Source organism: Phaeoacremonium minimum (genome assembly GCF_000392275.1).
Source record: "Phaeoacremonium minimum UCRPA7 unplaced genomic scaffold PA7_03_scaffold_504, whole genome shotgun sequence".
NCBI lineage: Eukaryota > Fungi > Ascomycota > Sordariomycetes > Togniniales > Togniniaceae > Phaeoacremonium > Phaeoacremonium minimum.
In genome coordinates this window covers 120,253-145,271 of record NW_006921406.1, presented here as the reverse complement: position 1 = coordinate 145,271, position 25,019 = coordinate 120,253, and the positions used below count along the sequence as shown (strand labels likewise).

At 52.3% G+C, this 25,019-nt stretch overlaps 7 protein-coding genes across 7 annotated transcripts; 5 read left to right on the top strand and 2 right to left on the bottom strand.

Annotated features, from left to right (window-relative positions):
- Nucleotides 1-1,292: 1,292 nt before the first annotated feature.
- Nucleotides 1,293-1,775, top strand: UCRPA7_7214 (hypothetical protein; the record flags this gene model as incomplete). The annotated part of the gene is made up of 1 exon (XM_007919748.1): nucleotides 1,293-1,775. One exon carries the CDS (start codon nucleotides 1,293-1,295, stop codon nucleotides 1,773-1,775), a length of 483 nt encoding a protein of 160 aa, XP_007917939.1.
- A 678-nt stretch (nucleotides 1,776-2,453) lies between these two features.
- UCRPA7_7213 (putative pyridoxal reductase protein) lies at nucleotides 2,454-4,032 on the top strand (the record flags this gene model as incomplete). Its single annotated transcript, XM_007919747.1, has 3 exons — nucleotides 2,454-2,580; nucleotides 2,996-3,547; nucleotides 3,638-4,032. The coding sequence occupies 3 exons, from the start codon at nucleotides 2,454-2,456 to the stop codon at nucleotides 4,030-4,032; spliced, it is 1,074 nt and encodes a 357-aa protein (XP_007917938.1).
- A 1,726-nt stretch (nucleotides 4,033-5,758) lies between these two features.
- On the bottom strand, nucleotides 5,759-6,661 carry UCRPA7_7212 (hypothetical protein; the record flags this gene model as incomplete). The annotated part of the gene is made up of 1 exon (XM_007919746.1): nucleotides 5,759-6,661. One exon carries the CDS (start codon nucleotides 6,659-6,661, stop codon nucleotides 5,759-5,761), a length of 903 nt encoding a protein of 300 aa, XP_007917937.1.
- A 3,376-nt stretch (nucleotides 6,662-10,037) lies between these two features.
- UCRPA7_7211 (putative periodic tryptophan protein 1 protein) lies at nucleotides 10,038-11,727 on the bottom strand (the record flags this gene model as incomplete). The annotated part of the gene is made up of 2 exons (XM_007919745.1): nucleotides 10,038-11,427; nucleotides 11,480-11,727. 2 exons carry the CDS (start codon nucleotides 11,725-11,727, stop codon nucleotides 10,038-10,040), a joined length of 1,638 nt encoding a protein of 545 aa, XP_007917936.1.
- Nucleotides 11,728-12,061: 334 nt separating this feature from the next.
- Nucleotides 12,062-15,085, top strand: UCRPA7_7210 (putative pre-mrna-splicing factor atp-dependent rna helicase prp16 protein; the record flags this gene model as incomplete). Its single annotated transcript, XM_007919744.1, has 1 exon — nucleotides 12,062-15,085. One exon carries the CDS (start codon nucleotides 12,062-12,064, stop codon nucleotides 15,083-15,085), a length of 3,024 nt encoding a protein of 1,007 aa, XP_007917935.1.
- A 1,030-nt stretch (nucleotides 15,086-16,115) lies between these two features.
- On the top strand, nucleotides 16,116-17,346 carry UCRPA7_7209 (putative mrna splicing factor rna helicase protein; the record flags this gene model as incomplete). The annotated part of the gene is made up of 3 exons (XM_007919743.1): nucleotides 16,116-16,524; nucleotides 16,724-17,005; nucleotides 17,072-17,346. 3 exons carry the CDS (start codon nucleotides 16,116-16,118, stop codon nucleotides 17,344-17,346), a joined length of 966 nt encoding a protein of 321 aa, XP_007917934.1.
- A 4,019-nt stretch (nucleotides 17,347-21,365) lies between these two features.
- UCRPA7_7208 (putative meiosis-specific serine threonine-protein kinase mek1 protein) lies at nucleotides 21,366-23,106 on the top strand (the record flags this gene model as incomplete). The annotated part of the gene is made up of 5 exons (XM_007919742.1): nucleotides 21,366-21,402; nucleotides 21,461-22,107; nucleotides 22,360-22,536; nucleotides 22,589-23,013; nucleotides 23,073-23,106. 5 exons carry the CDS (start codon nucleotides 21,366-21,368, stop codon nucleotides 23,104-23,106), a joined length of 1,320 nt encoding a protein of 439 aa, XP_007917933.1.
- Between the last annotated feature and the right edge of the window lie 1,913 nt (nucleotides 23,107-25,019).

The window sequence follows — 25,019 nt, the reverse complement described above, 5'->3', positions numbered from 1 at the left end:
ATGAGGTCCGAATCTGTAGAATGGATAATCAATAAACCAATCAGTGAAAGCATCGGGACGTGCTACCATCTTTGAACCACGGTAACTGTTCCATTATCAAATAGCCTTTTCCGTCCCATGTTTGTTCTTGACACGAAGAATAGGCCATTTGTCTACATGCAATGTCTGCCTGGCCAAAATCAGTCACTCCCCATTTGTTGCTGCCTCGTACCTGCCTGAAATTTCCTAGGCTGACGGACAGGTAAACTTCGATATTCTTACGCGTCCCGCAACAACTCCGGCTTCTTGCCATTGTTTCTGGTTGTCTATTGTTTTTTCTCCCACGAGAATAGGTCTGATTTTTCTTATCCTCTGTGTCTAATGTGAGACCCTGAGCATCATAGATCTTGGCCGGCAACCTCGCATTCATCGCTTTGACGGTCATTTTGCCTGGTGTGATCGGATCACTGAGCGTAGGTTCCATGTATCATACCACTGATTCCACATCGAGACGAGCTGAATTCGTTATAGCAACTTATCGTAACACTGGCTATCAAGATCTTCCCATTAGCACTTGCTGTTCCTCGATGTCAGGTTTTGTTGCACCTCGAGGCCTCTACTGTACTGTGAAGCTATGAGCTTCACCCTCATATCAACACATCATGGCGTCATATGTCTCCTTGGCCGAGTAAGTTGAACACTAGTCGATGCTAATTAACAATCTCTGACTTCTCACGCACAGTGATCTTGGTTCCGAGATGGTGACCATCTATGTTGGGGCGGCGAAAGAATCGTTTCTTGTTCACAAGAATCTGTTGGTGGCGCGATCTAGCTATTTTAAAGGGGCTTTGACGACAGCATTTTTCAGAGAGGCACAAGAGGGCACCATCAGTTTCGAAGACGAAGATCCTGCCGCCTTTAGACTTCTGATCGCGTGGCTCTACCAAGGAGGTCGAATCCCACGACTGCAGTCATTTCTCCCACGGCTCAACTTCTCGATCAATCAAAACACACAACTACCCAGAGCCTATCCACCTCTCCCAACTCAGGAACAGCAAACACCGGTTTACACGACGACACTCACGAGCCCACAGGATACAATCGTCTTTTCTGACATCACAGCCGCCCCAGGACCATACCATTCCTTCTCCCTCGAGGAGATCCGCCTAGCGTACTACAACCATAACCCCAGCAATGAAACTACGAATCCAGGTAGAGAGGCTTCTTCGCCTACAGATACGCCTGAAGGTCTAGAAAGCGTTGATTATCATGGAAGTACGACGACCAAGCCAGATCTGCGTGGCATATTCACAATGAAACACGATGATCCTGTATTTCCGATGCCGACAGACTACAAGAGCTTCATGCAGAAGTCAGCAGAGTACCAGCTCACTCTTCTCAAGCTGCTCATCCTGGCAGAGAAGCTGTGCTGGGACGACCTCTTCAACGCAGCCATGAACGCCTTCATCGACGGCGAGGACAAGGTCATGAACCGTGCCCACATCCCTGATTACTTGATCGAGATGGCCTACGAGCAGTGCCACGACAAGTCACCCGTTCGGCGTCTCATAGTCGACATGGTGCACTCCGTGGCCAAGACGAGCCACACGCACTGGCGCTATTCGGGCCTTGTCCAGAAGTACAATGACTTCCTGGTGGACCTCTTCAAGCGGCTTGATTATCAGCCGGGTGACAGCCCGTTCCCGGAGGCTCTCAACCCATTGAAGACATTTAAGTGTAAATACCACATGCACGGGGAACGGGAGGAGATTGCTTGCTTCGGCCAGCATGGTTGAAAGATTTGGTCATCGGAACGGTAGCAGCTGTGGGACACCAGCCTTGAAGGAGCATTGAAGACGTCAAATCTTTGATAATTTCTTCTCCTGTGCATCATTCAGAGAGGGTCATGTCACTGGCTTTATATGATATGTTGTTAGGGTCTGATATTCTGTTGTAAAGGATCTTGTCCCTACTCTGCAAGTACGCCGCATAACCCCGTGTAAGCAGCCAGAGAGCTAGGTTAGATATTCTACCCTCACGGGTATTACAGCGTTTACTACGCTGTGTTCGGGACTTACTAAGTGTTACTGACTTCCATTGCTCTGATTGTTAACACAAGGATCTTTCTTTTGAAATTTACGTGGTATCAAATTCATACCACCTATCAATGAAACATGCTCTCGTGGATATCGTTTCCTCTTCATAGGGAAGTTGTTTCTGTGGAGATCGAGCCCGCCTCAGAATCCTTACATGGTTGGTTGATAGCGCTAGTATAGGGCCACTTGGACATGACATTGCGGCACAGGTCGCACTCAAAATGAGGTTTCTCAGCATTATTGCTTGAGGTTATCACGAGTTTGTAGAGGCGTCCTCTGATAGGACGGGACTAACACAAGGTCTACGATGTGCGTCGTCGAATGGAGGTCGGCGCTCGGGGGCGGGCAAGACCCCGCAAATTTGTTAGGCTCGCCGGAATGACGGGCTCACCCCGCTCCGTCACCACACAAGCGCCGACCGTCACTGGTGCCGGGACTGGCCAGCCTCAAAGGATCCGGGTTGCTCAGAGCGCCGATATTGTGTCAAACATCACACTTCATCCGTGTAAGTCCGCTCTGCACCGGTACCAGGATCTTTTAGATCGTGAAGATGCTCCATATCTGCTTCAAGACCGGTGTTTAACCTTGAGGCCATGATGTTAACTCCGCACCAGGACCTCATCGTGAGGCTTCAGGGGCTTCTGACAGTTAAGATAAAAGCCCAGGAGAGGCGGTGTTTTCTTGGGTGTTCTGTTCTCTAGTCTAGACGCAGTGAACAGAGCATTATTCGACTTCTAAGCACCAGAACACAGCACCGCACGGCCTATCAAACTTCGCCAAACTCGCAAATTTCAAGCGAGATCGGACAGCATGGCTCACACCATTCAAGGCAAGAAAGTTGGCCCCATCGGCTATGGCATGCTGGGTTGGTATACATCTCATCTTGAGCGGTGATGAAGCTACTAAATGTATGCCCCTAGGTCTTACATGGCGCGCGAAACCACTTACGAACGATGAGATCTTTGAGACGTTGCGTCTTGCCCTCGAGCTCGGCTGCAACTACTGGAACGGAGGCGATTTCTATGGCCCACCAGACAACAACTCCCTAACGGTGCTCAAGAAGTACTACGAAAAGTATCCCGAGGATGTCAACCGGGTCCTGTTGAACGTCAAGGGCTGCTCGCGCCTGCCCGACTTCAAGATCGACGCCTCTCCCGAGGGCGTGCACAAGAGCATCGAGGCCGACCGGGCCATGCTGGGAGACAAGGGATTCATTGACCAGTTCGAGTCTGCGCGCAAGGACCCCGAGGTCGAGATTGAAGTCTCCATGCGGGCGATGGCCGCCTTTGTGCGCAACGGCAAGATTGGCGGCGTCGCACTGAGCGAGGTCAGCGCCGAGACGATTCGCAAGGCTGCGGCGGTGACCAAGATCGAGGCCGTCGAGATTGAGCTCTCGCTCTGGGCTACGGAGCCGTTGACTAATGGTGTCGTGGAGGCATGCGCGGAGCTCGATATTCCTATTGTTGCTTATGGTGAGCATTTCTCCTACATCCCAGCCCTTACTCCCCCTTTCCTATCTTCGCCCCACTGTCACTTCAATATGTCTAATACTAAATGTCCAGCACCCCTTGGCCGCGGAGCCCTCACCGGCGCGATCAAGTCCCTCGACGACATCCCCGAGGGCGACTTCCGCCGCACGCTGCCGCGCTTCCAGCCGGAGAACTGGCACCTGAACCTGAAGCTCATCGACGCGATCGGCGCGCTCGCCGCGAAGAAGAACTGCACGGCGGCGCAGATCGCCATCAACTGGGTCGTCGCCCTGAACAAGCGGCCGGGCATGCCTCGCATCATCCCGATCCCGGGCGCCAGCTCGCCGGAGCGGCTCAGGGAGAACGCCACGGTCGTCGACCTCGCCGAGGAGGACATGGCGGAGATTGAGCGCATCCTGGCGTCCTTCCCTGTTGCGGGCGATAGATACCACAAGCATGGCATGGCACTGCTTGACACGTCTTCATGACTGGTAATTCTTCCCGCTTCTCATTGAATAGTAACGAGACTGCATTTATTATTATACCGCGACTTGTGCCAGATGGGTGTTGTCTCCAAGGGACTGGTGTGCTGTTAGTCGCGAGGTATTGCGAGCACAGACAATTTTTAGGATCGTGTATGTACGTCTGTATATACACGTATTATACACGTATTATACAGCGTATTAAACTCTCTACACATGCATTTTTGGTGTATTCGATTAAAATACACCTGAATACATTGTATTTGAACATATATCAATCTGTCTATGCATGTATTCTTCGAGAAAACCATCGCGTCGATGTTAAATACACGCTTGTACAACAAATATGTATTTTCCTTACAGATTTCGTTCGTATTTCTGTACATGCGGATTTGGTACCATGAGCGCTAACTGAGCGACGGCAACAACTTCGCCCCTTCAAAAGCTAGTGCAGCACAAACGAAACGTTGAAAACAAAGAACCCACCAATCTATCTATCACATGCCTATGCGCACCAAATAGAGTCCACAGAACGAATGCCGTCACGATCAAACAAAGTTATGGGAGCCTTGCCGCACATCACACAGCCGTCGTCGCAGAGCGGCCGGGCCCAAGACGTCGGTACCGGGGCGTCAAGCGGGCCCCCATCATTGCGGGATCGGCGAAACAACCTAAAGCCAGCCCCCCCCCCCCCCCCCTTTTCCGGGTGAACGTGAAAAACGTCAGAAACGTACTTAGCCAGCAGCTCTATGCATCCCAGGTTTTGCTTGAGTATGAGCTCCGAGTTTGCGGGATGGCAGATAACGACAAAACGTCCGCACAGACACGGTTAAGTATGATATTTCTTGGATAATGGTGGATGGTCAAAACTTCTCAGGGCTTGCTCGGTGTAACTAGCTTTCGAGTCTCACTTATCAATCAGCTTGTTTGACGTAGATTAGCCGTATGACAGCATCCTTGGGGCGAGATCTATGTCACACAAGTTGTGCGCGCATGGGGCTGACATCATATCATCATCCGGAAGCAGTCATGGCAAGCACAAGACAGTCACGCACGCATTACACCCTTTTGGGGGAAGAGCATCATTCATCTAAGGTTGTGTTCATTCATGTATAACGCATGTCTCTGTGATACATACAAATTGCCTCCACGGAGCAGCCCTTTTCTTCTCGAGTTCTTCTATGCGGTGGCGAACATCGGGAGGGTCGCACCTGCGTTCATCGCATCGTGCTCCCATTGCCACCGCTCCCTCCTCGGGCAGACCGTGAATGTAGTTGTGGGAAGACTAGCTAGCCATCTGCAAGCTTTCTGAGAAAAGGTTGTGTTGGACGTTTTGAGACAAGAGGAGGTTTATGAACCTGACGAAGAGTGTTGCTGCCGAGTGACGCCGCGGGGGAATATGTACCGTACAGTAAAAAACAAAATGGGGGGTTTGATGGGCGTCTGAAAACGTGTGGATATCGAACGCCTTCCTCACAATGCAACTTCCAGAAGACTGTCCACGAAATTGCGCAAAAACATGTTCTAGCGAGTGGATAGAAAAGAAGACGTGCAAACCATCAAAAAGACTCCGCCCCCCAAACCGAGTCCATCCGTGAGCCGACCACCCCTTTGAGATTTCCGCTCCCTCTATGAACGGTGGAAATCCGAAACTATGTACAAGCGAAGAAGGCAAGACCAGGCGGCAAAAGGTCGCGTCCAGCCTTGAGTGAGCTGCGAAAGAATCCGTAGCTCAAATCCAGACGGGCGGAGCCATTGGCCTAGCCTCGGCGAAGAAGCTCGAGAAGAGGCCCTGGATCTCGCCTAGGTAGTCCTCGGCGCTGAATTTCCTGAGGCCTCGGCGTGCGAGTTCTTGCTCCTCCTCATCGATGACGTGCACCTTCTCCATCACACCATACTCCTCAGCTAGCTCAGTCACCTGGGCCAGCTCGTGGCCGAAGGGATGGGACGGGGGCATCTCCTTCTGCGAGGGAGCTGCAGCCGGCGCAATGACTGGCGGCGGGGCAAGCACAGCCGAGCTGGACATCTTTGGCGCATGGTGAGATGAGACTGAGTTGTGCGACGTAACGCTTGTGCTGGTGGAGCTGGAGGATGAGCGGGAGAAGCTGAAGCTGGCCTTGGTTGACAGAGTGCGGCTCGACTGCTCAGATAATCTTGAAACAGACCGGTGACGGTTCAAGGCATCGTAAGACTTCTTGGTGTGGGAAGGCGAGCGCTGGGGAATAGCGGGTGCCTCAGCCTTGGGTGAAGTAGCAGTGACGGTCTGGCCTGGAGCTGTGAAGTAGCATGACAAGTGATTCGGCTCCGGGGACATGGATCGCTTGGTCGGGTAGGGTGAGTCCGGGCTGGTGGGCGGAGTGGAAGCCGCGGTGTGCGCACTGTCAGAATCATCGTCTGACCTCACCGATGAGGCAGTGGTAGGAGATGCAGCCTTGCGGACGATGTCTGGGGCATTGTAGGAGAGCATGTTCGTGGTGTGAACGAGCTCAACTGGCGCTGAGATCTTGTGCCTGATAGAATGTCCAATGGATCCCTTGGTTGTGTGGCTGCGTTGAGGGATAGCATCTACCGGAGAATCAGCAGCCTGGAGGCTCTGCTTGACCCGGCGGGTGGTGAATGCTCTTGCTAGAGACATATTGGCTTTTGCCTCAAGATCTGAAGTCCAAGTGAATGGTGTGAGAATGCTTGTGCAGGAATGCGCAACAGGCAGTTGCGGGGTTTGGTGTAAGTGAGATTGAGGTGAGTGAATGAGTGGGTGAATCTCCACAGGAGTGTCGTGTAAGTGAAAACCAGCAATTGAGCTGGACCGTTGAATGCGAGGATGAGGTCCCCAAATCGACGGTGAGAGAAGCTTAAAAATAGTCTTGGTCTTCCTGAGAGACTAGACGGGACGAAGGCAGGTAGTTGCAGCGTGCGGCAACGGGACGAGGACAGAAGTGACGAACTGTCTCGTCGAATTGGCGAGTGTGAGGTGGTACTGCAACTGTCGATGCGCTTGCAGCGATTCGGCAGCTGTCTTGTGCTGGTGTGATTGGGTGTGACGTTGCTCCAGGTCCAGTCAGGATGCACAGGTGTTGCCCTCTGATCCTTTTGGGGAAGGTAACGGCGGCACAGGTGACCCTATCAGAGGCGCCTAGGCGAAAGACCTGGTGATAGTCGTCTGAGACGTCTTGGACTGAGTCAAAAATCGCTGTCAATCCCTCACGAGACGTGCAGCTTGAAAATCAGACGGAAAATGAAGATCCGTCTAGGTTCAAGAAGTAGAGTCCAAGGTTAAAGAAAGCCGGGTCAGTTGGCAGAACAGTCCAGTGATTGCGCGGTGTGAAAGAGAAGGTGGCAGTTGGTTAGCCGTGATGCACGTTGGAATCCAGTCCTTTGTGGGAGGTAATTTTTCTATGTGCGTCGTCGATGACGAGGACGAGGTGAAAGGCACCTCAGATTTTTTGTTTGTCGAAGTCGTGGAAATCGGTTTGCGCCTGTCTTGCGTCGAAGCTCTTTGCCAACTCGATCGAGCTTCCTGAATATATGAAATTCGCGCGCGCGCAGGAAACAAAGCCGGGTTCCTGAAATCGACAGTGGAAGGAATGATAGCGTTTTTGTATTTGCGTCTTGTGAAAGGAAGGGCGATGCGGTTCCTCTTGTCCTACCGTTCAACTTCGTGCCCGCGATGATGGAATCCGAGGAGGACAATGGAACTGACGTCCGAAGGAGAGACTGACTGGAGAGTCGACAGATAAGAAGAGCATTCGAGGTAGGAAACAGCCCGCCGGGACGTGACTTGGGGGGGATCACAACAGTTAAAAGAGGGAATACCCAGAAAGGAACTAGGGGGAGTGTAGGGGTGGGAACGCCTTTCTGGGGTCCTACGCAGTATACTCTGGAGTTCTCAGTACTTGACTCTAGCATGGCACTACTATGATAAGCCCGAGTCAAGGGAACCTGGGCCGGCAGAAATGGATGAGGATTTTTTTCCTTCTTCTTTTTTCCCTTTTGATGGCTTGCCAGGCACACGCACACACGCACACACCCACCAACTCCCACCTTAGTCGAGCGACAACACACCAGCGATGGCGCCGTCGCTCTTCAAAATGGAACCGCAGAGCCAAAGAGCCAAACCCACTCGCCCGACCGGGGCAAGCGTCGGGCCCACATCCCTGTCCCTGGCCTGCATGGGTAGCGGAACGTCTGCGGCCGCTGGTTGGCTGCTGCCGCCAGCGGGGCTATCTTCCAGCGAATCACCGCCGGCCGGGCCTGCTCCTACAATTAATTTTTTTGGCAAGGGCTTTGGTGCCGTCTGCCGGGGTGGGCCAGCTGTCATCCGTTGGGCTCCCCCTATTCGAGCATCTCCCTTTCTCACTCCTCACGCGGATCCTCTCTGTCCACCCTTTCCACCCTTCTTCGGAGCCTGCTTAACTAGTTGAACTGGTCACTGCATACATACACACTTTATGTAGTCTCTCTATTTGGCATCGCATGCAGGCGCATAGCGCTCCAACGGAATGTCAGTCTCCAGCGCCGGACGCTGTTTATGGCACGTCATTGCTGCCGTATTTGACATGCCAGATTCCTGCTCGTCCTCTACTCGCGACGAAGTCAGGGAGGGCGTTCCCACTGTATAGTGATGCCTCTCCACGGCTGAAAATAGACAAGACACAGCGATGGAGAAAATACCATCGATCATCCCTGGCGCCGGTAGGGGAAGGGCCTCGATGGTGGTCTCCTGCTCTCCTGATAGGCCGCTGGTTTCGACACCAAGAAGACACCAGGCGGGTGATCCTCGCTGTTCCCCTGGCCTAAGACCGCCTTTCCTTTTCGTCCTAGCGCACCTGTTCCTGCATTTGAAACGGGCGGCGCAAGCATTCTCACTCTGCCATTGGGCGAATGTTCCAAGCATCCCCCGCCTGGGCGGTGCGTTTCAGACTCTGGCCCTCTTCTGCCTCGAAGAAATGAGTCGATGGCAGGCAGCCCTTGCTTGCCCCCAAATGCTTGAGTGCTCGAGTGGTTGCGTGCTCGAACGCCTGCACATGCTCGGCCGTCGATCGACTCTCACTCTGAGTCGCGACCGAGAGGGGCAATCGCGGCCAATTCCTCTTGACCTTTTTTCCCGCGCGCAAAGAGCCGGGCAGTGCAGTTACAACGCGGATGAACATGGTCCACATTGACCGTGAACCATCGTGCCCCCAACCTCGTCTGTGCATGTGCATGTGCATGTGCATGTGCATGCTGAACGAGACGCAGCACTCGTCATCTCCTCTCAAACACAATCCTGGGGTGCGGTGCTTTGCTTTGCCATCAAGGTGGTACGCGTAGGACAAAACGTATGGACATGATTCCACGAACCATCTGACATCGTTGGTCGCTTTTGCTTGCCTGAACCTGGATACAAGGGTCCTTTAAGCCTCCTTCATTTAAATGGGATGGCCTGCGCATGAACTGCCATGGAGTGCCTCGAGCATAAATGATCAGAGGGTGATCCCCGCGCTTGTTAGCGGACCCCCGAGCGCATAAGAGACCAGATCGAATGATCCCGGGATCAGATAAGAACATTCAGTAACGACCCTCCGAGAGATCCACGCGTCTGCCGTAGATCAATCGACCAGTTTAGGCCTGCAGAAACGCCACCACGCCGCGTCCAAATCCGTTGTCTTTTCCTGATGCAAGACCTCGAACAATCTAGCTTGAACCTTGAAAAACGCCATTAAAGCGAGTCATGCCTTGATTGAAGAAACTGGAGCCGATCGCTGGAGTAAAAGCCAGTCTTACACGGCATTGCAAAGGAATCTAGGCTTAAGTCTAGGCCGAGTTGTAGATATGTAGGGATAAGGGCTCGAAGACATATCTCGGAACTTGTCTTACATTCAGGTCAACATAAATCGGGCCGCTGTGGGCGACGGATGGTAGGACTTCCCGCTTTTACCATTATCCTGGGTTTATTGATTCCCTACTTCTACGACTTGTGCGCTACAGAACGTAGACCAGCCTTGGTTTGGGACATGCCAACACTACCACTACTATACGTCCTCTTCGGAGGATTCGTCTGACTGCTTTACGGCGGCTCCGGACTCCTCTTCCTCCTCGTCCTCGCTACTGCTCTCATCATCCTCTACACCAATCAGCCTCTCTTCAACCTCCTCATCAGCTTTGTTTCCAAGCTTGTTTGCAAATGCACGCCTGACAGCCGCATTCGTGCTGGTATCCCACACCGACATCGTGCCCTTGCTGCCTGCCACGGCCAGTCTGAATGCCACCTCGGCATCGGGCGCAAATGTGGTTGAGAAGACCTTTCCTACATCTAGATTTCGTGACACCACCATGCCCGGACCCGTCGGCGTAATGTTCCACAGCTTGACGGTCTTGTCTGTTGATCCGGTGGCCATGAAACCGGGAATGACGCTGTTGATGTCGAAAGATGAGACAGATTCGTCGTGAGCCTGCAGCTTCCAGACTGCCTTGCTCGCAGCCGGGTCCGGCGATGCATTTCTGATGTCGTAGTAGTGAATGACGCCGTTCTCCGTGGAGACGAAGAAGAAGTTGGGGTCATGAGGATCCCACCTGACATTCTCGACGTCGCTCTCAACACCCCATCTGGGGGCCTTCGCGTCTGGTGCTCGCATATCCGCGGCCACGACCGTTCGATCGTAACTGCCACTTAGTAGGACCGTCGACTCAACTGCGTGCCACGCGAGCGAGCAGACTTTGTCCGTGTGGTAACTGTAAGACTTGGCGCACTTGGCCGTGTGTAGATCCCAAAGCTTGACAGTCTGGTCTGCTGATGCCGATGCTAGGAGGTTGCGGTGTTTCCTGTTGGCGGCCAGAGACAGAACCGCATCCACGTGATACTCGTCGTTTGCCTTCTTTGACTTCTTCTTTTTCTTTTTCTTCTTTTTCTCTTCCTCCGCATTGCCTCCCTGGCCAAGGATAGCGTTCGGATACATGCAATCCACGGTGTCCAGGTCCCAAAGCTCGATATCAGGGTCCATCGTGCCAACCGCGACGAAGTTGGCCGTCGAGTCCTTCTCGACACCCGGTTTGCCAACTGGAATATCTAGCCATTCCACACACAGCGGTATAGCAGGCAGCATGATATCATGGTGGACGTAGAGGTTGTCCGCCTCGTCCTCGTACACATAGACCTCCAGATGAGCCATCTCATCCTCCACCTTGGCAGCAAGAACTAGGTTGTCCGTAGCAAGAATCTGGAGATCCTCCCGCTCATCCTCCTCCTCATCTTCGCCTGCGGGCAGGGTGATGTACGGGTCATCCTTGTTGTTTTCGTAGTAGGCTAGCGACTTGATGTTTCCAAACATGCCCATTTCTTGGCCCTCGGCTGTGTTCTCCTCATCGTCATCGTCATAGTGCTCTAGATCGTATTCTTTCAGATCATCGTCCATCATTTCAATACTACACCCTTGATTAGCAGACAATCTCACAAGGAAGGATGGAAATGACGTACTCATCCTCCGTTTCCGGCTGAGGTTTCGACTTCGACTTCGACTTCTTTGACTCCTTGGTGCTAGCCGGCGCCTCGCTAGGCTCTGCTTCGCCATCGTTTGCTTGTGCCTCCTCGAGATCCTCTTTCGCATCGTCCAGCTGGAGCTTGGCTAGTTGGGCAATGCGCTCGAACTCCTCCTCGTCGAAGCTGTACTTTTGCGGAAATGGGGCCGCGAAGCCTCGCGGCACCCATGTGGCAGTCGTGATCATAGACATGGCGGCCTACTGTGCTGAAAGAAAGGAACTAATCAATACTGTCTACTACTGCCACCGCAAGTCAATGACGAGAAAATCTCAAAAGATTTTGAGAGTGAACTTTTTAGTGGGGTCGCGGGGCTTATCTTATCTTTCCAACAGGTGTTGGGGTGGCTGGCTCCAGGTTGCACTGGCGTGTTTAGCGACAGCTGGATTTTCTATGCCTAGCAACACCAAGCAGGTGTATGAGCAGTCGGTTTTTCTGACGTACTGCACTAACACTGCGAACACCAGGTTGGCTAGCCAAGGACAACCTGTTCCGGTACCAGCTCCGGGCGCGACTATCACCATGGATCGAGACGGTCGCGAGGATGGCGGCTTCAATGCCAAGCGGCGCAAGCTCAACTTCAATCCTCTCCGATCCGACGATCGCTTCGGCGACCTGCCCTCGCGCAACGGCCCATCCTCCCGTGCTCATAGTCGAGTGGCCACAGGACCAAACTCGAGAAGCTCGACACCACGAGGCCACCATGGCTATGCTAGCACGCCCCAGCCACACCAGCAGGAGTTCGACGGGCCAGAGCCCGGTGTTGACCAGGAAGATGTCAATGCGCTGGACCGCGACTGGTACGCCGGCGACGAGTTTGGCCACACGTTTGGAGACGACTCGCATAACCCGTTCGGGGCGTACGATAGCTCCTGGGCGGAGAAAGAGGAGCGGGAGAAGGCTCTGGTCGAGAAGAAAGCCGGCCGCTTCGACCGCATGAGCGCACGGGCGATTCAGAAACAGAAGGACGTAGATGCCTGGGAGACAAACCGGATGTTGACGTCTGGTGTTGCACAGAGAAGATTCGAAGATGACTTTGAAGACGACGAGGAGGCGACCCGAGTGCATCTTCTGGTTCACGACCTTCGCCCACCCTTTCTGGACGGACGCACGATCTTCACGAAGCAGCTGGATCCTGTTCCCGCTGTCCGGGACTACCAGAGTGATATGGCTGTGTTCAGTCGGAAAGGCAGCAAGGTTGTTCGAGAGCGTCGCCAGCAACGAGAACGGCAGAAACAAGCACAAGAAGCTACGAACATGGCTGGCACTGCACTGGGCAACATCATGGGAGTCAAGAACCAGGACGAAGAAGGCGACAGTGCACTTCCCGTCCCAGGCGAGGATGAGGATGGCGGGAAAGGGCAGAGCACGAACAAGTTCGCAGAACACATGAAGAAGAATGAGGGCGCGAGTAATTTCAGCCAAAGCAAAACACTCAGGGAGCAGCGGGAATTCTTGCCTGCTTTTGCTGTGCGAGAAGACTTGCTAAGGGTCATAAGAGACAACCAAGTCGTCATCGTAGTTGGCGAGACAGGTTCTGGAAAAACAACGCAGCTGACCCAGTTCCTGCATGAAGATGGCTATGGCAAGATTGGCATGATAGGCTGCACTCAGCCGCGAAGAGTTGCTGCCATGAGTGTTGCCAAGCGTGTCAGTGAGGAAATGGAAGTTAAATTGGGCAGCACCGTTGGCTATGCCATTCGTTTTGAAGACTGCACGAGCAAGGAGACTGTCATCAAGTATATGACTGATGGTGTTCTGCTTCGAGAATCTCTGAATGAGCCCGATCTAGATCGTTACTCCTGCGTTATCATGGATGAGGCTCACGAGAGAGCGTTGAACACGGACGTCTTGATGGGACTCTTCAAGAAGATACTCCAGAGGCGGAGGGACCTTAAGCTGATCGTCACCTCCGCGACCATGAACTCCAAGCGATTCTCGGATTTTTATGGAGGGGCACCAGAGTTTATTATTCCAGGAAGAACCTTCCCAGTCGATGTAATGTTTCACAGATCTCCTGTGGAGGACTACGTGGACCAGGCCGTTCAACAAGTACTCGCCATACACGTTTCCATGGGCCAAGGAGACATCCTAGTCTTCATGACCGGTCAGGAGGATATTGAGGTGACCTGCGAGCTCATACGTGAGCGGCTGGATGCTCTGAATGATCCCCCAAAGCTCAGTATCCTACCTATCTACAGTCAAATGCCTGCGGACTTGCAAGCAAAGATCTTTGACCGCGCAGCACCGGGTGTTCGCAAATGTATTGTTGCCACCAACATCGCAGAGACTAGTTTAACGGTTGACGGCATCATGTATGTCGTGGACGCTGGTTATTCGAAACTCAAAGTCTACAACCCGAGAATGGGAATGGACACACTTCAAATCACCCCTATATCGCAGGCGAATTCCTCACAGCGGTCAGGACGAGCTGGCAGAACCGGTCCTGGCAAGGCTTTCAGACTGTACACTGAGAAAGCGTTCAAGGATGAACTCTATATTCAGACCATCCCTGAAATTCAGCGAACAAATCTAGCAAACACGGTGCTTCTGCTAAAGTCCCTCGGTGTGAGGGACCTGCTAGACTTCGACTTCATGGATCCTCCCCCTCAAGACACGATCACAACTTCGCTTTTCGACTTGTGGGCGCTTGGCGCTCTTGATAATTTGGGCGAATTGACGGATTTGGGAGGAAAGATGAACGCCTTCCCTATGGATCCACCTCTTGCCAAGCTTCTCATCATGTCAGAAGAGTATGGCTGTAGCGAGGAGATGGTGACAATTGTCTCCATGCTTTCTGTTCCTAACGTTTTCTACAGACCGAAGGAAAGGCAAGAGGAGTCAGATGCCGCACGCGAGAAATTCTTTGTGCCGGAGTCGGACCATTTGACGTACCTCCACGTCTACTCGCAGTGGAAAGCAAACGGGTACTCCGACAGCTGGTGCATACGCCACTTCCTTCACTCCAAGTCACTACGACGGGCTAAGGAAGTGCGTGAGCAGTTGTTGGATATCATGAGGATGCAGAAAATGGAGATGGTTAGCTGCGGAACAGACTGGGACATTATTCGCAAATGTATCTGCTCTGGCTACTATCACCAAGCTGCAAAGGTCAAGGGTATTGGCGAATACATCAACCTACGAACCAGCGTCACAGTTCAGTTACATCCCACCAGCGCTCTGTATGGCCTGGGGTTTCTACCAGACTACGTCGTTTACCACGAACTTATTCTCACCTCCAAGGAGTACATGTCAACTGTGACATCTGTTGATCCTCATTGGCTAGCCGAGCTCGGTGGCGTCTTCTACTCCGTTAAGGAGAAGGGATACTCGGCACGAGATAAGCGAGTCACAGAAACAGAGTTTAACAGGAAGATGGAGATCGAGGCTAAGATGGCCGAAGACAAGCGACGCGACGAAGAGCGCCAGAAAGCAGAGGAGGAGAAGATGATCAAGAAAGCTGCTCCTGTGAATAGGGCTAAGAAGATCGTTACTTCAGGTGCGGTAAAGAAACCCCTTGTCAAGAGGCGCGGGCGAGGCTTTTGAAAGGGGTGAACCGTCTTGGAATAGTTTCTGGATGTATGCTACAAATACTAATACAAGCTTTGAGAGCCGTGTCTGTCGTTCTCTACTGTTTTCGTAGGAAGTCTAAACCGCCGTTATGTATTATCGTTTGAGAGGTCAACGCCTGACCTCAAAGTCCTTCTCGCCTTCTACGACGTCGCGATCCTGCTTCTCTAGCTTGACCACGTGCGCATGTGAAGGGCCTTTGTCCACATCTTTCAGGAAAGCTGTGATTGCGTCCTCCTCGCCTTGAGCCTCGCCCTCGACCTGATATTGGTTAGCAAGTACTTGGATTTGATTTGTCGCTGTCTCTACCTTGTTGTTATCGGTGTTTCGAACCCAGCCCGTCAAGCCATGTCCTACTGCACGCTTCTGCGCGAAGTAGCTTCTCTGCCGTTAGTATCTGTCCAATTGCATCGGATGATGCTTGGGGATGCACCCACCGGAACCCGACACCTGATGCATCGTCAGTTGTTTCCTTTCAACCTTGAGGGGTTGTGGTTGGAAGTGCTACGTTACCTTGCACCATGCCTCCGTGAGCTAGGAAGTAGACCTGCGATACCATTAGCTTGAGAAACGAAGTCGATGTTACCACTGAGTCATACTCTACGAGCCATATTTGTCTTATGGATGGTCTAAATTCTTTATCAGGTAATCTTTCTAAGGTGAAGAGAGAGAATTGTCTTCGAATCAGGTTCTAGGTCCGAATATTCGTAGAGTAGTAGGTTTACTGAGGGAGTTATTTGCCATGAAGCTCCAGCGATTTAGTGATGTCAGTGGGTGTGTAATTGTTGGTGGGGCGCGGGGACCAGCCGTCAGAGGCTCGGGTTGATAAGATAAGCAATGTTTGGCGCCTGTCAACTGCGCATCCGATGCTCTCTGTTTGCCCTCCATTTTGCTTCTTCACCTTATTGGCTTTGCAACCTCGGGAGCTTCAGCCTTACCTCGAAAACACGCCGACAGCATCCCATCCCTCGACTGATCTCGAACTACGCACAGTACACAATATACAATGGCCTCGCCTTTGGCAGAGCCGGCGCAAACGGAGCCGCAAGTCGTGTTCCGCCCAGGCAAGAAGAGGAAGATCTACAGACAACGCGCAGAGGATGATGAAGAGGCCGCCAAACCTAAGATCGAGACACCTACAGAGCCAAAGATCACCGGTGAAGTACATCCGTCAGAAGCGTCATCGAATGTAGCGGAAGAAGAGGGGCTATCAGTAGCGGAGATACTAAGGCTGCGCAATGCGCGCAGGTCGCGACTGCGAGGCGTTGAGTTTCGTCCAGAGCAGGGGCCGAGAGAAGGTGCCGAAGCTGAGAACAAGGAAACGAGCCTTGTACTCAAGAAAGACGCAGCCGATGGGCCCAAAAGCTCCGATGCGCTGGTTGGGGGAATGACCAAGCGCTTTGCGCCACAGACCGGTATGGTGGGCGAGTTGGTCAATCAACACATGTGAGTGCCTCTCTGACGATTGCAGGATCATTCTTCATACAGCCGCTGATCAAGGAAGGGAACAATTCGTAGAATCCGAGTTGGCTAGACGACATGCAGCAGAGAAGATCTCGCAATCTTTTACGTCTCAAGGGGCTGCTCAACGGACAGCCGCGACTTCTCTCACAGGGGCTTCGAGTGGCAAGCAGCCGCTACCTGATCAACCGGTCATGCAGGGCAAGCTGCAGGAAATTGACCTGGGCGAGGAGGTGCGCATGCGCAATGTCGCGATGACTGATAAAGCACGGAGACAGCTGCAAGGTGAGGATATTATCGATGAGGAGAGCTCCGGGCGCCCAAAGAAGGTCCGGCTGGGCAAAGACGGCAAGCCCTGGCGACCGAGGAAGAGGCGCGGGAGCGATGATATCAAGCGCGATCAGCTTGTTGAGGAGTTTTTACGAGAAAACAGACGTAAGTCTTTTAATTACACTGACAGGTCCGCCTTCATCTTCCTGGGATATGCTGACAAAAACTTAGTTGACGTCTATGATGTCCCCGCACAACCAAGCCCTAGTGCAACACCTGGAATGGACGAGGCAGCGGATGAGAGGATAGCAGAGGAGTTCCGTCGCGAGTTTATGGATGCCATGACACAGAGACAACAGAGGAAGAAGACAGTGCAGCCTGCTCGACCTGGTGCGAAAGGCAAAGAGGAGGAAGTTCTCAAAGGCCCAAAGCTTGGAGGAAGCAGGAATGCGAGAGCAGCTATGCGTGACTTGCTGTTGAAGCAAGAACAGCAGAAGAAGAGATGAAGCTGGGCTTCACGTTATGGGAATCGACCTCACTATTGAGGCTATCGCGAATATGCAACATTTCCTCCAAATATGCTCGACGTTGGAGCAACTTGAGTTCGCGTTGAGCCACAAGCGGCGTTGTACGCGAGATCCGTTAGGCTACCGATTTGCCGCTGCGATCCTCACCAGATTGGGGAGATCCTTCGACGAACTACAGTGAATCATTGGTGCAAGTCTACGCTCTAAGCAAGGCTTAGTTTCCCTTGCCGAATCCTTAGATCAACACCAATAAGCACAAACTGTGCCGCATCAAAAGTCTATTGGCGCAATCAACATTGCCGCCTGAGCGAGCCACTCGTTTGTATGTAAGTCTTAATATGTTGTCAAATCCTTTGCTCAACCGTGTTCCGACTTACCAGATTTTAGAGTGGCTTACTGTAGTGAGTGATAGTGTAGAACGGAGGCTGGGCATCTAGCTCTGACAGGGGACCAAGCACCTTTCAACCATCAACGGTTTCGAATTCAGATCGATCTGATGACATCCCTTTCCGTGTACCCACGTCATTTGTATGCTCCTCAGTGATACCTCGTCGCAACTCGTCTACCGAGCACCCAATGAACCAAGTCAATAAGTTCCTTTGACCAATCCACGAGCAAATTGTGAATCTTCCTCGGTTATTGGTCTAAGTGGACCATATTCGAGAATCAACGCTGATCTTTTCAAATGGAGATTTATCGCCTCCATTGGTCGTCCATTTCATTACTCAAAACACACAACGCAGGACTCGGTAGTTCCGTACCTCGTACTGCATGAAAGTGGCTGCAAGAGGCTGGTGGCCTTGAGCTGGGTGGGCTAAGCAGTGCTGAACAAGCATACTCCGGCTCCGAATCCTTCTTCAATTAGGCAGTCCGTATACTTGGATCCCTCCATGTAACTCACCACGTAAAACTTTGCCCGTCCTTCCCTGATCCTCTTCTCTCCTGACCTTCTTGGCTCTGTTTGCTTCCTCAATCTCAACCACTGTGCTTCCCAGAGCACTTTACTTTCGCGATTGGTATCGTCTTGCCCTCACGAGACTGAACTCAACAAGAAGTGGTGACGTCTCAAGGTGTTTCAATAGCCGATGCTCCGGCAACAACGATAAGGACACGAGTTGACCTGATTTCGCCTTTCAAACTAGGATCGCGAGCAAGATGCGGAGCCATCTATTCTTGCCTATCGCGGCGCCTCTGCTTGTCATACTTGTCGCCGTGAACGGCGCAACAAACACTGGCAACATTTGCTATAATATCGACGGCTCGGTGGATTCGGATAGTTATCGCTGTGACAACTCTACGACAGGCCACACAACATGCTGTCAAGCCGGGGCGATCTGCTATTCTAATGGTGTGTGCCAGGTCATCAACAATGGCGTCGAAGACTTCCAGCGAGTCGGCTGTACGGATAAGACTTGGGCAGACCCATCGTGCTTGAAACGCTGTGGGAAATGTGAGTGGACTTTCTTTTCATACTCGTCTTGCTCTTGAAGCATCCAAGCCTATTGAAAATCGTGATTGCTAACAAGATGCAGACGCACCTGGCTCGAGTGCAGGCATAAGACCGTGTGATGGTATCCTGGAGGGGAACCACTATTGTTGTGACGATGGGTCAAACGGCATTGGAAGCTACGAGTGCTGCAAGAACGCTTCGAGCACCTTTATTCTTGGAAAGTCGCTACCAACAGTGCTCGCTCAGATGCCTCTATCGCAGCTGAGCACTACTGCGTCTACCTCGGCTACATCAAGCGCTACCTCAATGTCTACGTCCGCGACTATGCCGACGCCAACTGGAGATAATAACGACAACAATGATGACGGAGGCAGTTCCAACAGCACCACAATCGGTCTCGGCGTCGGACTGGGTGTAGGTATTCCTGTTGCGGCAGTAATCGCTGGAGGCATCTTCTTTTTCATGTGGCGATCACGGCGGAAGAATGCAGCGGCTCCGCCGTCGACATACTACGATGGGACGAGCTCATACGGAGGAGGCGGCATGTCGCAGGCGTATTCACCCGGTCAGGGCTCGTATGCGCAGCCATATCCCGGTGCGCCGGTCCCCGGATCGGACGCTGGCCACTCTGGCTGGTCGACGAGCCCGAGCCAGGGTATGACAGATGCACAGAGCGCGCAGGGCGGCTTGCTGCACAAGTACGGACATGCAGGACACAGTCCGACAGCGCAGGAAAGCGCCATGTACCAGCCGGCGAGTGAACTACCGACCAGTCCGAACAGACCGTCAGAATTGCCGTCCTGATGAGATGATAGCATTGGGCGGTCTGACAGGGTCGGTTGTAGCTGATGTTTGAGCGATGATGCATGACGTTAATTCAGGTTCACAATGACTACACTGCATATAGGAGTTTAGGGGCAGAAGCGGGCAGAAAGCATTTGCGCAATTGTGTATATTAGATCTGAATGTGACTTTCTTCTCCCGGTACCATACTTGTTCGATATCTAGCCAAGAGTAATAAAGGCAGAGACCCATCGCTGAAGAACGCGATCTAATTCTCATTGCTTTTGGTGGTAAAGAAACATTCATTATCTCAGTGATGCGTCACAGTACCGAAGAAAGCTGCGACAACCGCATAAGGATACTTCACATATCCTATAGCGAATACGAGACTGTAGGAAACAAATGTCCCTTGCCGATTTCAACCTTTCCAGCGTGACTCGGTGAGCCAGGGAGGCCTGCTGGAATACCCAGTGCCGGTAGGTCAGCGAGGCGAACCGTCATCATGACTTGGAAGAAGGAGGCCTGTCCCCCTCAGTCTAGTCAGATAACAACATTGCTTATTCCACTACGGTGAAGAAAACGCTGCCATAATAGCGAATGATATCCCTGGACCACCCCCAGGACTTTACAACTGTGATAGAGGCAACGCCACAGCATCTTTGAACAATTAGCAACGCACAAATCCATTGTCGAATGTGACTGGCTCATAGCAGTTTAGGTGTCTGATACGTAGCTGAGGGCTGGCAGGACAGATCTCGGCAATCCAGTGTTCCAAGATAAGGTATTGCCTATAAGGAGGCAAGGTAAGGTACCTGGCAACACCTGCACACCCAGGGCTGATAACGCCCGCCCACCGTTACAGTTCCTCAGTGCTGGGACGGGCCATGCGTCCTACCTCCTACCAGGTAAGCGGTATGTGACCCAGGAGAGCGTTTGCTACCGGATGTTCCCCGGAATTGGTGGCACACCGCCTGTGGCCCCCTGACGGCACCCCTCTGATCAGGCCTGAGGTGGCTTAGCGCCGGGAGAGTTGCAGTGAAGCCGGTGGCCATTGATTGCTAAACACCTGCCCGTGCAGTGTTCTGTCACCCAATGACATGCCTGTCCTGTCCCGTGCGCCTCGCATGTGAGGCCTGCATTGTCCAACTGACTGAGACCAAGCCTCTCGTCCCATTACAAACGCCCGTTTGTTTTTTCCAGATGATCCAATGCCTCCCCGTCCTCGAGTCTCTCCTCGAGTCGTTTCAGCAATCAGAACTCATAAACAGACAGTTCAGATCGCGCATCCGCACCGAAGTAGGAGAGCTTCAGCTCATATGAGAACACAAGAACACTTTGACAGCCACAGCGCATGGGCTTAAAGTCGTCGAAACGGGCCGGGGCGTTGCCGGGCAAAGCCGTCGACAGCAAACGCCGCCTAACTTTAACGTAACTTGACTTGACTTGCCCTGCGCACAACCCAGCAACCTGAGAACTGAGAACCCTTGAACCCCACCATCGCGACCACTGCCAACCGAGCAACCACGCACCCGCGCACGCAGCCTTCAACGGCAGCCTAACTCGAGACGAGGCCGATCTTACCTCCTTGAGCAAAGATACAGTCGAGACTCGTCCTCAGGTCGAGTTTTTATTGTCAACCCTCTGCTTCCAATCACCCGTCCTGCGCCTTCCAATCTGAAGGGTCGAAGCAGGCCCGTTCCTCCCTCCCGTCGATCTCGGGCGGGCGGCCCGGTCTCGAGCTCCTTCCGCGCTTCCGCTGTTGCCAATGGATCCAGATGGCGATTCGCAGCCTACCCAGCAAGGTATGTGTTCAATCTTACAAGCGAAGCCTCTCTCTAGTAGCTAATGTCTCTTGAGCAGCGACCCAAAATGTAGTCGATCCCCGGCGCTTAGGCAAGCAGAACTCCGGCTTTTCTGACGACGACATATCCGACATTGTCTGCCTCTTGCTCCCATACTCAGACAGCGCCCGCCGAGAAGTTTCCAAAATCGCTCTACGTAGCTCCAGACACATGGTGGCAAGAGACGATGCAGATAATGTGGACATCGACTACGCTTTGGAGGACGATGCTGAGAGGTTCGAGCTGACGCCGCGGTCGGCCGGCGAGCACGCCATTGTCCTGAGGCTCTCAGCTGATGTCAAGAATCCTCTACAAGGCTTCACGTTCGGCAGGAATGCGAGCAGATGCGACATATGCTTCACCAACGACCCCCACAAGAGACTGAGCAACATCCATTTTCGCATATATCTGAACGAGTATGGCGTCCTCATGCTCGAGGACCAGTCTACGAATGGCACGATAGTGGATGGGACCCTTCTGCGGGCTAAATCGAGACCGAGGGAAGAGACTAAAAGGACCCTAACGAGCGGGACGAAGATTCAGATCCTGATGCATGCTGAAGGTCTCGACCTTGAGTTCCTGGTGCGCATACCCCGCCGCGAGGGTGAATATGAGCGGGCATACCGTGAGAACTTGATATCGTACATGCACCGGTTGCAGTCCATGGTAGATGAGGAAGGGGAAACGATTGCACCAGGGCCTACAGGTCATGTGAGCTGCTTCCACCTGTCTAGTCATGCTCTTTTTCAAAGCAAAACTGATCCATGTACCCAGGTTGACCTATTTCCCGTAAACGAACCAACTCAAGGGGGTAGAACGACAGCTCGACCCACGCGGGCTTCTCCCTTAAAGCTGGTCCCCGAGACCACCCAAGACAATGTAGAAAGGTTGCCCCGAGAATGGACAGGATCTAATAAGTATAATCGCGTCGGCCAAATTGGAAAAGGTGCCTTTGCCACTGTCTACAAAGTCACCTCGAAATTCGACGGAAAGCCTTATGCGGCAAAAGAACTGGATAAGCGCAAATTCATGAAGAACGGTGTGTTGGATCAGAAGGTGGAGAATGAGATGAATATCATGCAAAAGATCGAACATGTAAGTCCACGTTTGTCTCAATTGCTGACTTTGAATACTGACACCTTCACAGCCACACATTGTCTCGTATATTGAGCATCTTGACTGGGATGACCGACTCTTCATAATTATAATGGAGTATGTCCCTGCAGGTGACCTCGGCAGGTTCATCACAGACCGTGGCCCGTTGCCCGAGATAACGGTCAAAGAAATGTCACGACAACTCATTGATGCACTTGGCTATTTGCACACAAATAACATAACGCATCGTGACGTCAAACCTGACAATATTCTCATCCAGTCTCACCAGCCCTTCTATGTTAAGCTCACGGATTTTGGGCTATCGAAGATGGTGGATAATGAGCAGACATTCCTCAGGACATTTTGCGGAACACTGCTCTATTGTGCACCTGAGGTGTACACCGAGTTTGCCGAGTACGACGAGTATGGTCGACGACATCCACGGAATAAGCATCGTCGCCAGCCGTATGGCCAGCGGTATGACCATGCCATTGACATATGGTCTCTGGGCGGAGTGATCTTCTACGCGCTGACAGGCCTTCCCCCGTATCCTGTGAAGACTGGAATTAGTTATTCGGAGCTTCTTCATCAGATCATGACTAAGAAGTTGGATATCTCACCTCTTGTGAAACAGAATGTCTCGGCAGATGGCATTGATTTCCTCACGCATATGCTACAAAGGCGACCCGAACACCGGGCAACAGTGCGGGAGCTTCAGGGGCATCCATGGCTTGGTGGCTCAAAATCATCGCAGTCGTATGACGACTTCTCAGACGATCATCTCGGGCAAAGAGCCTCTCAATTAAGCCTGCAAGATCCAGAGCAAGCGCAGCTCATCCCCGAGAGCGATGACGAAATAATCGAAGATGACTTTTACGATGAAAATCAATTCAGCGATTTTGAGTCACAAAAGGAGAATTACACATTCGGACAAGGTGGCCAACCAGGGAAACTATTTGGCGAGGTCAATGTGTCTGCCATTGGTAGCTCTGGCGTCATTCCTTCCAATCGGCTGAACCTCCCAATATCCGCTGACAGCTTTGGTGCCACGGAGATTTTGGGTTCCGAGGTCCAAGACAGCTTTGAATCAGAGGATTCTTCAACACCCAGACAAAAGAAAAAGCATCATTCTCAAAACGGAGGCGTCCGCCTCAGTTCTTATCCCAGCCACTCAGTTGATGAACTAAGTAACATGACATTCGATGTTGAATCTCAAAGTCTCGGCGGAGCTGAATCTATATTGGAGAATCTCAATATGAAGTCTGCAGCACGGCTTACTATGCCACAATCTAACGCAAATAGCTTCAGCACGAGCAAGCGCAAGCCATCGCATGACACTAGCGACGAGTTTGATGGACCACGAACCGCCGACAAACCTACCATAAAGAGATTGAAGTCCGATACGCAGATGGAATCTTTGAGTGATATTGAAAACGGCGAATATGAGCTTCTAGCAGCTATTCCGCCGATAGCCCGGCTTCACTCCGGTCGCCAGATTGATACCCCTGTACACAAATCGACTTATTGGAACGCGCAAGACAAGAAGACATGGCATCTACGATATCCGGAGATGACTCAATTACAGCTGAATGCATTCAGAGCCGCAGCAGAAGCCAGAGGCGAAGCATTCGCTCCAGGGTTGTCCATCTTCTGGGAGCTGGCTATGTCATACTTTCCGCCCGCGAATGATTCGGAAGTACATGCCGAACCGCCTTCTCCGGTCCTAGATCTCAGTTTCGGCGGCGCTCCTCTGAAGATGGAGAATGACAGTCCTGACTCTATTCCCAAGGAGAGTGACCTCCCGCCGCCGACATTGGGACCAGATGATCATGACCCAGACTCCCTTCCTGATACAATCCCTCCTGATCACAACATTATTGTTCCGATCCCCATTGATCCTCCACGGAACAGAGTAATTGCGACATTCAAGTCGTCGCCTGGATCGGCTGTTGCTGGAGTCTCGATTGACATTACACAATCTGTGACTTCATGGGGACGCGCAGCAGATAACACAAATGTCTATCCGGTCAAAATGGACGGCAAAGTTCCTAAGTACGCTTTCAAGCTCATTCTTTGGAAAGATGGATATGACCCTGCCAAGAACTTCCGACCATGGAACTCGACTGGTGTCTCGCCTAAGGATTTTGCATTCTACATCTCCACCAAAGCAACGAACGGTATTCAGATCAATGGCATGGTTTTGCAGTCATATGAACCTAAGAAGCCTGCGGGACCCTCGAAGCATTGGATACGACTCTACGATGGGGATGTCATTGTAATATGGCGAACCGGCACCGATGCTAGCCAAGCTAAACTCGACTTTAAATGTAACTGGGGAGCATCATCCACTTCACGGCCTCCCACAGGAAGCACACCACCGCCAGTATATGTGCCAGAGTCTATTGCCAAACGCTTAGATGAGGCATGCCATCGGGCCGAGAAGCGTATCGGTGGAATAGCTGAGCAAGAATTGAGAATAGAAG